Here is a 13,141-nt window from a genome sequence, read left to right on the forward strand (position 1 = left end):
CCAACGTTAAGTTTTTGCATAAAGGCACTTTACTTGCGAACCACTTCACCCAGGACCTTCAAACTTTATATGCTGATAGTACTTTATGAGTACACCAACCCTACCGACTTTGGGGTCACCAGGTCAAAGATCAAGGTCACAGGGGCCAACGTTAACTTTTTGCATGAAGGCACTTTACATGCGAACCACTTCACCCAGGACGTTCAAACTTCACATGCTGATAGTACTTATTGAATACACCACCCCTACCGACTTTGGGGTCACCAGGTCAAAGGTCAAGGTGCTGGGGGGCATTTGTCACCATTAGTGACAGCTCTTGTTTTTGGCTATATATGAAGTTAAATGTTGCCAACAGTATCAGACTATCCAAGTAAATTTCTTTCAGACATGAATACCGTGTTGATTTTATATTTTCAGTTGTTTTAGTTTGTTGTTTTGTATATTTACATCAGGGGATTATACACAGATTGAGAAAACAATCTTGTGCTGAAAACATAGGGATGTTGGTAGAAGATAAATTTTGTATTTGTGGCACTAAGTGATTTTAATCATCCATATTTTGTTCTGCTTTTCAGGGCATCCAGACCACGGGAAGGTACAGTTTTCCTCACAAAGATGTATGGACCACATGCCTTCGCTCCCCGTTATGGCCTACGTCATGGTGACAACAGCTCTAGTGATGGTTCTCTAGATGAAGATGAGCTTTGGACTGACAGCCCCTGGCCACCAAGAAATGCCCCTTGTTTTGACCTCTTGAATGCTTTCATGGAGAGGTAAGTTTATAGGTCTGAAGAGACATAAAAGTTATGTGAACTGTTTTGAGTGTACTGGGTTTACAAGTTATTACCAGAGTATTTAATAAAAAAATTTGACTAAGTTTAGATTTATATCAAATTAATTAGTTTTCCTTGTGAGGCATTTTAAAGGCATGTTGCAGTAAGGATGTAATGTATTTGTGAAATATGTGTAGTTATGAACAACATCATATGTTATTTAATTAATGTTTGTATCAAGGTTTACTGCCATTTGCCACTGTATGTTTGATTTAATGTATCCGATCCACAAATAAGCAAGTTTATATAACAGTGCAATTAAAATATATCAAATATTTTTGCCTGGTAAGCATATAATTTTGGTATCATATCTACTGAAGAAGAAAATATAAGTTACATTACAAAAATATTTATAGATTTTGTTATTATTATTCAATGATAATTCAATAGATCTAGTTATTACAGTGTAAGATTTGTCATTTTGCAGTCAAAAACATGACTGAAAGGACTCTTGCATATTATTTATGGTCATCTTATTTACTAATTCTAATGTAACAGACAAAACTCTTACAAATGACACCAAAAAATACCCCCAAAAACATGGGGTCACCAGGCATTGAAATGTTACCTTTTGTGGATCGGATACCTTGAAACAGTTTGAGTGAATATCATGAGAACTTATGTACATGTATTCAGAACACTTTTCAAAACTAAGGCATGTTATTAAAGCACTATGTTGCATATTACATGCCCTATGAGGTTATACATTGTAATAGGAAAAACATCAGACATATATGTTATCCATGTAAAGCAGTTGACAAAGTTAGATATTACACTGATTAAAAAAAACAAACCCTGCAGGTTTAGCTACTATAATATTAGATATGAAAACTAACTGATAACAGCTGTTTAATATTACTGAAGTTGCCTTGCAGCTTTGATGAAGCATATTCTTTAAGCTGAAACATTGTTGAAGCAACATTCCTTGGACTGAAGCATTGAATATGAATTGTGGGAAAACATGTTTTTAATTAAGTATTGTAGAGAAAAGTGTTTTTTATGCCCCCGAAGGGAGGCATGTTAGTTTTCAACTGTCCATCCGTTAGTGCGTCACAACGTTAACTTCTTGCATGAAGGCACTTTACTCACGAACCACTGCACCCAGGACCTTCAAACTTCACATGATGATAGTACTTATTGAGTACACGACCCCTACTGACTTTGGGGTCACCAGGTCAAAGGTCAAGGTCACAGGGGCCAATGTTAACTTTTTGCATGAAGGCACTTTACTCGCAAACCACTGCACCCAGGACCTTCAAACTTCCCTTGCTGATAGTACTTATTGAGTACATGACCCCTACTGACCTTGGGGTCACCAGGTCAAAGGTCAAGGTCACAGGGGCTAATGTTAACTTTTTGCATGAAGGCACTTTACTCGCGAACCACTGCACCCAGGACCTTCAAACTTCACGTGCTGATAGTACTTATTGAGTACACATCCCCTACTGACTTTAGGGTCACCAGGTCAAAGGTCAAGGTCACAGGGGCCAATGTTAACTTTTTGCATGAAGGCACTTTACTCGCGAACCACTGCATCCAGGACCTTCAAACTTCACATGCTGATAGTACTTATTGAGTACACGACCCCTACTGACTTTGGGGTCACCAGGTCAAAGGTCAAGGTCACAGGGGCCAATGTTAACTTTTTGCATGAAGGCACTTTACTCGCGAACCACTGCACCCAGGACCTTCAAACTTCACATGCTGATAGTACTTATTGAGTACACGACCCCTACTGACTTTGGGGTCACCAGGTCAAAGGTCAAGGTCACCAGGTCAAAGGTCAAGGCACTGCGGGGGCATTTGTCACCATTAGTGACAGCTCTTATTTCTCACTTTTTTGGGATGAGGGTTGTTCCCTTTCTGAGTGGTAAATTTGCCCAATAATAAAAGTGGTATTTTCTATGAAAATGTTACATTTTAATAAAAATATTGGTTCAGTAATGACTAAATTGAACAGATTGCCTAATGTTTCTACATATGCATTAAGGGGCCTGGCTGAAATACCAAAAAAAAATATATAGATCTAGGGGATTTTTGTCAAAATGGGCAAAAAAGCGTTCATTTTGAGCAGGGAAATGACTACTTACCAGTCAGTTTGTAAAGGAAGGAAATATGTCCTGTTTTTAAAAGAAGTAAGCTTTAAAAGGTGTCATTGATCAAATTTTATTTCTAGATGCAATGATGTACTAGAACTGGTAGAGACTACAAGACATTTCCGTCTACTGGCTGGGGCTGCAGAGATTGGAGGGGCAGGGAACATGAGTCTGGATGCACTGGTCAAGGAGATCCATGAAAAATACACACAAGCCATGGCTGACTTCTTCTCTGTCGTGGATAATGTGCTCAGTATTGATGGCTCACAGAACTTTGAAAGAGCTTTCTTTCAATTCAGGACAGTTGTCAAGGTGACTAATGTAGTAGTTGTAGGCCCTAGATTCATAGAAAACCTGAGTAAGAGATTAAGACTGGAGTTTTGATGACAGTTTTTCAACATTTTAAATTTTGGATGAGATGACCTAGATTCTACTACACAGTTGTTTAAAACTTGTCTTACAGGTGTAGATGTTTTAGTTATTTTCTTTTTTCTAGTCATGAAAACAATTTTGAACCAGATAGATGTATTAACAAAAATGAGTCATATATGTTTTATTAGCTAATTAAACATTTTATGCCTTTTTATCTGGCAAATTGATAAAGAAATGCTTGTTTTACTTCAGTCATTAGAGAAAAGATTGGCAGAGATTCTAAGGTTATCATACAACCAGTGTCCTACAGTAGATGCTCAGCTACGGTTGCTAGAGGTGTTTGAAGGTGTCAGTGGTCGAGAACTTGTGCAGGTAAATATGATATAATTCATTGTTATATGCTTGAAGTGAAGTACTATGTGATGCTATTGAAAATTGATTGCCCAGAAATAGTAGACAGTTAATAACCTAGACATGATAGGACATATATAACACAGATATGATAGAAAATAATCAAGACATTATAAAAGCACCGGTACAAAAGAGCATATTCATTTAAACTTATGGAAGACATTTGTGGTGTTGGGTTTGGGGAACATATTTTGTAGTAATAGAGCCTAGGCAAGATGATATAGGGTGAGAAAATATTAGGGATGTGAACGAATACTGAAATCAATATTCGAATATTTGGTTTGCCATATTCGAATACAGTACGTTCCCCTTATTTGCATATCGGTTAATCGCATATCCCGGATATTCGCATACGAACTTGAAGCACCGATCGATCCCTATATAATTACCTTTAAAGTTTTTCGCATAACTGCATTGAATTTTTAATCCGTCCCGCTTAATTGCATAAAACATTTGGCTAAAAGTCCACTAATTTGGTCGCAAACAGCGATAAAAATGATCAAAAGATGCCGAAAATTTACTGTGAATTGCTCTAGCCGATCAGCTGTTTCACGTCGCCTAGGTGACAATCGGTGTGTGACATCAGAAGTGGAGATCAAAGCTGTATAGTTTCCCCAAGATTTTCGTGGCATTACGTCATGTTTTCGCGCCAATTTGCAAATCACTGTTTGATCGTACCGGCTCGGTTCTTAAGTGTAGTGAAGTAGATCTAGTGTTGTAACAGTCAATAAAAAACTTCTTTTTAATTTGTTAAAGCGAATGTGCAATATCCCGTATAAACTGACAGGTAAACGTGTCAAACTATAATAGCGGATTTCTTACTCATGTGACCTATTTGCCCTCAAGGAAATTACAAAATGGTTTGAGAAGAATATCTTATTATAAAGTGTCGTGTCAAAAAAATACATGTACAAAGATTCATTCAAAACTTATTAAAAATACGCAACAACATTATTATTTCTGTTTTTTAACCACATTTTCTATGTACGTTCACGTTCACGAGGTCGCGCAACAGAACTGTGCAAAAATCGTTTTACTTTATATTTTTAAATTGCTGCTGCCTTTTCATTTTTAAAGATTTTTCTATTCTGTTTTTTGTACTTTCTGGTCAGAAGTCTGAATTTTATGCCCATAGTTTGTATCATCTATTTACTTTTAGAAAGTAATAAGTATTTAGGATCGCGCTGTTTGAAATTTTGCAAGTAATTTTATGAAAATCGACCGTTTTTATAGAATTTTGCCAACATTTCCGTTAAAACCTTTTTTAAATTATTATAGAATTAAAACTATATTCATTCTCAATCGGTGTTGAAAATCTGAAGCGATAAAATAAAAAAATGAATGCGTGACGTGTGTTTTTTGTATACGTGTCGATGAACAAAAGTAACGGCGTTGTAAGTTAGGCATTACGATAGGTCGCACGTGCTCGTGGAATGGAAAATTACCGGCATGGCGTTTTGTTATCTGTACGATTCGCGGGTAAATTCCAGTCAGTGGTAAATAAAAAATATTGTCGTTTACAGCTTTATTTGTTTAAAACATACACAGGTATGATTAATCACTCCATTAGTGACACATTTTCCAATTAATGTTGCCGTATTGATTCAAAGTAATAACCATTGCTCCTAGAGCAGCCGAAGCATACCGAAACAGATGCCATATACGTATATTCGGATAAACGAATAGCCCGGTTATTCGCATATTTTGCTTTTACAAATTGGGTATGCAAATAAGCGGACTCCACTGTATATTCGAATATTCGGCATGTTTTAATGGAATTTTTAAAGTCTTATTAAGTAATTGGCATATACGCAATATATTTCGCTGTTTAAAACGTTAATCATCGTACGTAATAAGGCCTAAAATGTTTGTTTCGGGTAACCTTACCCTACCTAGTTAGACCCGCCGACCCTAGTGTTTTATTTCACAATTCTGTCAGTATAATCAAACATATTAAACTAATTCAGATTTTTAGAAGAAACATTCAAATCGATTATAATTTAGAACTTTATCTAAAATTAGCAGGTCGTCCAATTTACGTGTCGCGCTGTTGTATTACCGCCGCCATTTTGAAAATTTCCTGTCGGCGTGTAAAAAGCCGACAAAGCCGACAAACTTAACGAAGGCAGACTTAAACCTCCTTCAACATGATCATATATTACTTTTTGATTTTATTATAATCTACTACAAAATTTATTTCAAATACGGCCGATTGCCCGGGCGCTGTGGATGAAAACCGAATCTGTGGACGGTATGAAATCTCTTACAAAATTTTGCAAAAAGATCGCCAATATCTACAAGTTTGGTATTGTTTTTGAAAAAAAAAATGTTCTAAAATTTGTTACATAAAAAGGCGCCAATAAGAATTAACAAAAGATAAAAAGATATCACATTTACGCCTGGTGCAAACTGTTTATCCGTAACGATGACCCCTGTCAATTATGCATTGCAACTTTCTTGTTAATTGGACAATTTTTGACATGTATCACATTTACACCTGTTGCAAACTGTTAATCCGTAACGGTAGCCCCTGCCAATTATGCATTGCATTTTTCTTGTTAATTGGACATCTTTATTAATTTGATATTCGATAAAAAAAAACAACACGACAGAACAAACAGTTTTATTCTGAAAAATAAAATACATGCTTATATTGCCCCAAATAAACTATACTCAATATACATTAATTTATGAATATTCGAATTTGATTTTCATATTCGAATATTCGGCCGATTTTCAAATATTCGAATATCCGAATATTGGTCCCATCGCTAGAAAATATGCATTCAAACTGGGACTCATTCCAGGGGCTTTGGAAGACTGCTAATATCTACCCGACTGCCTACACATCCTCTTCCCATTTTAGTAATGAAGTCCTATACTGTATTATAGTTCCAAACAATTTTAAAAATTGTACTCAAATTGCAATGGGTACTTCAAAGGTCAAGCAAGACTAACAAGTGTAATGCAATCAAGATCCCATATAGGGTGAGAAAAATGTGCAGTCAGGGCCTTGAACATGGGACTGTAGCTTTACTTGCTAAACAAAGTGGCTGCCTGACACATTCTGTTCTAATATGACCAAGTCTATACTGTGATAAAGATACATGTTGTATAGGACCCAGGGAAGATATTTGTGGTATAAGGGCTAGGGAAGATGTGGTATAGAGCCTAGGGAAGGTATTTGTGGTATAAAGCCTAGGGAAGATGTGGTATAAAGCCTAGGGAAGGTATTTGTGGTATAAAGCCTAGGGAAGATGTGGTATAGAGCCTAGGGAAGGTATTTGTGGTATAAAGCCTAGGGAAGATGTGGTATAAAGCCTAGGGAAGGTATTTGTGGTATAAAGCCTAAGGAAGATGTGGTATAAAGCCTAGGGAAGGTATTTGTGGTATAAAGCCTAAGGAAGATGTGGTATAAAGCCCAGGGAAGGTATTTGTGGTATAAGGGCTAGGGAAGATGTGGTATAGAGCCCAGGGAAGGTATTTGTGGTATAAAGCCTAGGGAAGATGTGGTATAAAGCCTAGGGAAGGTATTTGTGGTATAAAGCCTAAGGAAGATGTGGTATAGAGCCTAGGGAAGGTATTTGTGGTATAAAGCCTAGGGAAGATGTGGTATAGAGCCTAGGGAAGGTATTTGTGGTATAAAGCCTAAGGAAGATGTGGTATAAAGCCTAGGGAAGGTATTTGTTGTGTAGAGTTTATTGAGTTGAACAGCAAACTCAGATAGCCAAATGTAATACCAATATCAAAAGAAAAAAATGCTTACCCCACGAAATACCAGTAAGGCTTTGAGATATTTCCAAAATATCTTTGATGCAAAAAAATAAAGTGTCATTCTTTTTTAAGTTTTGGTTAAAAATAATTGGATGTTTAAAAAAAAAGGAAGGGAAGTTGTTCAATGTATAAACATATTAGCTAGATGTATCAGACTGAAATAGTTTACCATTATTGGATTTGAAGTGTTGTATTGACTTGTTTTCAGGCTCATCTACATGACAAGGACAGAGCTTTAGTACTTGCCTTTAACCAGGAGCTCAATGATGTACGTAAAATGTATGCAGAGGGACATCTGGATCCTCCCCAGCATTCTAATATGCCACCAGTTGTCTCCAAACTTATGTGGGTATCAGCACTGAAAGAAAGAATCAAGGTAAATGTTGAGTAGTGTATTTATTCCAGTTATTCCCCTAACCTTATTCTCGGGAGTCAAATTTTCTAAAAGAGGACTGATAACAAAATTAAATGCATATAATTTGCCATAAACAGTATGAGTTTCTTTGAATACAATATAAATTTGAGAGAATTCTATTGTACCAAAAAAACTATGATTAAGTTACTTTAATTTGGATATATATGAATATGGTTTATTTCAGAGGCCAATGGAGAAGATGAAACGGGTGAGTCCACATTCACTGGAGGGGGATGAAGGATGGCAGATGAGAGACAACTACATGGAAGTATTCAGAGATCTTGAAGAGTATGTGTCGTTGTTTTATTTTTAAGTTATAACCTGCTTTCAGTGAAACTAATTTTATTCAGTCAGGATCTACAGTGTCATATCCAAACAAATTTTTTGCTAAATTTATCTTCTAAATGTGAAATTGGTGAATTTGCGCTCCAACAGAAAAAAAAAAGCAAAACTTTTAGGCCCAAATCATGTCACTGCTTCTTGGATTTCAAATCTATAAGCATTTGTTAAGACTGTTGAAATATAAAAAGCAATAAGATTTTATGGGTAGACTTTGTACTGACTGCCTTCCTTGGTCCAGTTTTCTACTTCAAATTCATTAGATCATTTTGGGACATAAGCAATTCAATTTTATGAACAATGCAGTTTATACAATCACCTGCCATGAGGGAAAAACAAAGCCATGTAAGTAAACTTAAATAATAAGAATGTCAGTCATTAAACTCATAATATATTTCAATTTTCACACAAGATTACAAATTACAGGAAGTTATCTTTTTTGAACATTTATGCATATACTCTTGTTTTTGACTTCTAGTAATTATGGTCATATATACTAATTTTCATGTTTTAAGTATTATAAGCCGGCCTGCTTACCTCATAAGGGAGAGCACAGATCTATGGATCTAGGGGTTGTGAGTTTGATCCTTGGGCAGGATATATGTTCTCTGTGACAGTTTGATGAAAGACGTTGTGTCTGAAATTATTCGTCCTCCACCTCGATTCATGTGGGGAAGTTAGCAGTTACTTGCAGAGAACAGGTTTATACTGGTAAAAAAGTACAGGAACACTGTTAAGGTTAACTGCCCACTGTTTTATAATAAAAAAATACTGTTGAAAAACAGTGTTAAACCTGAAACAAACAAAAGTTAAGTATGATAATATTTTACAGCATCAGTCAAATGACACAAATAGTCACAAGAAATGCATAACAAGAAATATGAGGTGATGACTTTACTTGTTTTTAAACAAAAGATAATGTTCTTTTATATCACATTTGAAACCATAGAGATGTTAAGAAAAAAATAACAGAATAGCATAAATATTCCGGCTGCTTAATTTGGATACTTCAAAATATATGATGTTACATATTTTCAGCTATGAGGCACTTATAACTGATGAATGGAGGACAAATATCACAGCTGAGTTAACCATGAGATTGAAGCAGCCACTTTTGGTATGTGTTAAATTGTATTTTTCTTTGATTCCATATGAACAAAGGGTTCATGCAAGCTCATATCAAGAATGTAAGTAACAGCTCAAACTGTGGGCTATCATACCAAGAATGTAAGAACCAGAAACATTCCTAGCTTGAACATATTTCAATACAATGGACTGACAATCTGACAAATTTTAGAATTGTGTTTGAATTTGTGCATTGATCTTTGTATCTCATTAGGCTGGTTGTGTTACATTTTGTGTGTCCTGTATCCAAAGGATGAGGATGTTATAAAATGAAATACAATCAGTGAAATTTGATTCAAAATAGCAAGATGAGTGCGCTTGTATAAAATTCCTTTCATTACTGACATACCTACAAGAGTAGTTTGTCAAACTGACAAGGTGATACAGATTCAGAAAACTAAGAGTCAATGATGATACAATGTATTGTATGAACATGTTTGATAAAGCCTGTATTTTGAATGGAAATTTATAGGTAGATAAAAAAGAGTTTTTATACATGCTTCACTGTTTTATTTTATAGATAGCAGAAGAGTATGATGAAGACATTGAGGTGCGGCCACAGGTCGTTCATGTGAATCTGGATCCCCAGCTGTTGTTACTGTTGAAAGAAACCCACTATTTGAGCCACGAACCTTTCAATATCAAATTACCAGAGGCAGCGAAAGAACTGCTGAGGAACAGTAATCCATTTGAACTGCGTGTCACAGCAACCAGACTTGAAACAATTGTATCCAAGTACAATACAATTATGAGAACTATGACACAGTTTGAAAAACCTTTGTTTGAAAGGAAACTCTCCAAGATAGATATTGTAAGTACACATGTACTTGTTTATCAACTTTATATCTTTAATACTTGAATATGGCTATTGACCTTGAATCACTTGTCACTCATTTATTTTATGTTTGAGCTATGATACGGACATAGAATTCTTTTATTCAAGGAATATATCCATCGGACCTGTGGAATATTGGCTGTTCTACCTAGGTTTCTGGCTGTGCCCGAAATATTGTTTAAAGGGTCCTGTGGGGTCTTCCTTGCTATTAAAGCTGGAAAGATTTCATATGACTGGAGTTATGATATCACATAAAACCCAACAAAACAGGCATTTAAAGGTTAAATAGTTCACTTATTGATGTGAACAGTGTTTCTAAAGAATAGGTATTTTGTTAAATTTCAGTTGTTTGAACAAGGTTTACAAGAGTACACATGGAAGATGAAGGAATCAGCAGATTTCATTGAACAGGCCATGGCGCTTGTCTGTCTGGATGTACATCAGAATCTTGACATTGTACAAACCAACTCTCATGAGATTGCTGAGATCACAATCTCATGGTCAAAGGGTACACTTGATGTGTTTTCTGCAAGAGATTCTGGACTGTCATACTCAATGGAGGAGTTGCTTGGCATGCAAGCGTAAGCTTTTATGAAAATTTTTAAGATGATACGTGGTGGCTGACTGCTTAAAGCTGCCAACTTCAAATAACTATCCCCTTACCAATGTGAGTTTGAAATCCCTCCCTAATTATCATGCGTAGAAGTCATCTTGCTGGAGTGTGGAAGGTTGACGTTTCTATCAGGGTGTGTATCTGCGCATGAAATAAGCCCAAACAGACACCTAGATTGAGTTACTCAAAACTTTGACCACTTGGTAGGCTGTCTGGTGGATAATTGTAGATTCAATGATCAATGCATATTATGGTCTAATGAAAATTTTCAAACTGTGCCTGGCCCAGTGAACAGCTTAACCATTTGATAAAGTTACAGAACCTGCTGCTGGTGTTTTCTCTATCATGATAATCTGGAAAGTAGCCATATGACCTAAATGTTCTGGTTTCAGTTAAATCCTTATCAGACAGTTAAGATCATACATAGTATAGGCTTCATTGGATGTAGCTAAAATATATATTTGCCAGGTATAAGACCAAAATGTTTGCCAGAAAATCAAAATCAATGAATCTTTTTTTAAAAAGAGAAACCTCAGACTAAAATGTGCATCAGATAAAAAAAGACTTTGTCATAGTTATAGCTACATTGTTTCAGTTAATCTCAGATTAATATACATTTTTGTACTTATATTAGAAAAATAAAGTTCAAGCTATAGTAGAAAATTTCAATCAATATATACAGTCATTTGAAAGCGGTCAGTCTAATTTTTGTCATACAGTGTAGTATTTCCAAGTAAAAGGGAGGTAATTACAAAAAATATAAGAAGCCAATAAAATAAACATTTCTATAGGATTTCACTCGATGTAACAGGCCTTTTTGTTCATTAATGAATGCTAAAAAAATATATTAAAAATGAAAATTGTCATAAAATGTTGCTTTAATGTAGTTGACCACCTTTAATATGTTGCCAGTTGTGATTAGGAAAGCTTTATTAAGTGTATATTCATTATAACAGGAGATTGACAGAGGACCACGAGAGCTTGGTTGTTCCATCTGGTCACAAAATACATTCACTTGTGTTGAATTCATTTGAGGTAAGATGGTTTTATGTAATTTAAAACATTGACACTTGGTAATAAAATAAAGTAGGTTGCTACAAGGAAACGGCATAGCTTGAGTATGTATTAGTTTAAAGCTTGTAGAAATCTTTGTTTAACCATGCTGGAATTTTGATTATTTTCATACTGACTACTTAATTATTAGCTTTGGAATTGAAATCTGTATTTAAAAATTTCATAAATCAGGAAAAGTGGCAATCTTTCTTCTTTCAGTTTGTAAATTCTGTTGAAGACGGAAATGCATTATTTGTGTAGTTGTTGGGAAAGAAAACATATCATTAACACGTGTTAAACAAAGTTACCTGAAATTGCTCACTGTATCCAGTAGTTTGTAACATTTGAAACTTGATGATATTTCAGGCTGTACAGATATCTCAGGCATCACCAGCTTGGCAGGACTTCATTGATTATATAGATGCTATTGTGTTGGATGGTCTCAAACAGGCAACACTAACCAGTCTTAAAACCATGCTCAACAATCTAGTCCAAGCGAACATGGCAGAGGTTGTTTTTATATCATATTTTTATGTACTGAAAAAAGCAAATTCAATATTTTTGTTCATACTGAAGGCTATAGGAACCATCATATATGCAGATAAGAATTTGAAAACATTAAAATTTGTGACCACTCAGTGTCCCGTCGTCAGTCGCCCGTCGTCCGTCTGTCAACATTTTCTAAAAAAATCTTTCTCTTGAAAACCACTGGGCGAAATTACACCAAACTTGATTCTTGGGTGGCCCCCTTATAATTTTTTTTAAAGAATGAATTCCATGCAGAACTCTGGTTACCATGGCAACTGAAAGGAAAAAACTTTAAAAAATGTTTTGTCCGAAGCCACAAGGTGTAGAGCCTTGATATTTGGCATGTGACATCATCTAATGGTCCTCTATGAAGATTGTTCTAATTGTGCCCCTGGGTGAAAAGAGGCCCGTCCCCGGGGTCACAAGTTTTACATAGACTTATAAAGGAAAAAACTTTAAAAATCTTCTTGTCTAAAACCACAAGACCTAAGCCTTTGATATTTGGTATGTAGCATTGCCTTGTGGTCCTCTACCAAAATTGTTCAAATAATAACCCTGGGGTGAAAAGAGGCCCTCCCCCGGGGGGTCTCAAGTTTTACATAAACTTATATAGGAAAAAACTTTAAAAAAACTTCTTGCCTGAAACTGCAAGGCCTAGGCTTTGATATATGGTATGTTGCATTGCCTTGTGGTCCTCTACAAAAATTGTTCAAATTATGCTCCTGGGTGAAAAGAGGCCCTGCCCTG

At 35.6% G+C, this 13,141-nt stretch overlaps 1 protein-coding gene across 8 annotated transcripts in view; it reads left to right on the plus strand.

The window, feature by feature from the left end:
* Window positions 1-13,141, plus strand: part of LOC123561373 (uncharacterized) — a 115,940-nt gene that overhangs the window by 13,013 nt on the left and 89,786 nt on the right. For all 8 annotated transcript variants that reach the window (XM_053553253.1, XM_053553257.1, XM_053553256.1 and 5 more), the window contains exons 10-19: window positions 576-773; window positions 3,010-3,241; window positions 3,554-3,673; window positions 7,695-7,862; window positions 8,086-8,189; window positions 9,279-9,357; window positions 9,886-10,176; window positions 10,546-10,781; window positions 11,770-11,848; window positions 12,233-12,376. In XM_053553253.1, the coding sequence (XP_053409228.1) occupies window positions 576-773; window positions 3,010-3,241; window positions 3,554-3,673; window positions 7,695-7,862; window positions 8,086-8,189; window positions 9,279-9,357; window positions 9,886-10,176; window positions 10,546-10,781; window positions 11,770-11,848; window positions 12,233-12,376 (1,651 nt within the window). The remainder of the gene's footprint in view (window positions 1-575; window positions 774-3,009; window positions 3,242-3,553; window positions 3,674-7,694; window positions 7,863-8,085; window positions 8,190-9,278; window positions 9,358-9,885; window positions 10,177-10,545; window positions 10,782-11,769; window positions 11,849-12,232; window positions 12,377-13,141) is intronic.

This window comes from Mercenaria mercenaria, chromosome 10, assembly GCF_021730395.1.
Source record: "Mercenaria mercenaria strain notata chromosome 10, MADL_Memer_1, whole genome shotgun sequence".
Classification (NCBI taxonomy): Eukaryota; Metazoa; Mollusca; class Bivalvia; order Venerida; family Veneridae; genus Mercenaria; species Mercenaria mercenaria.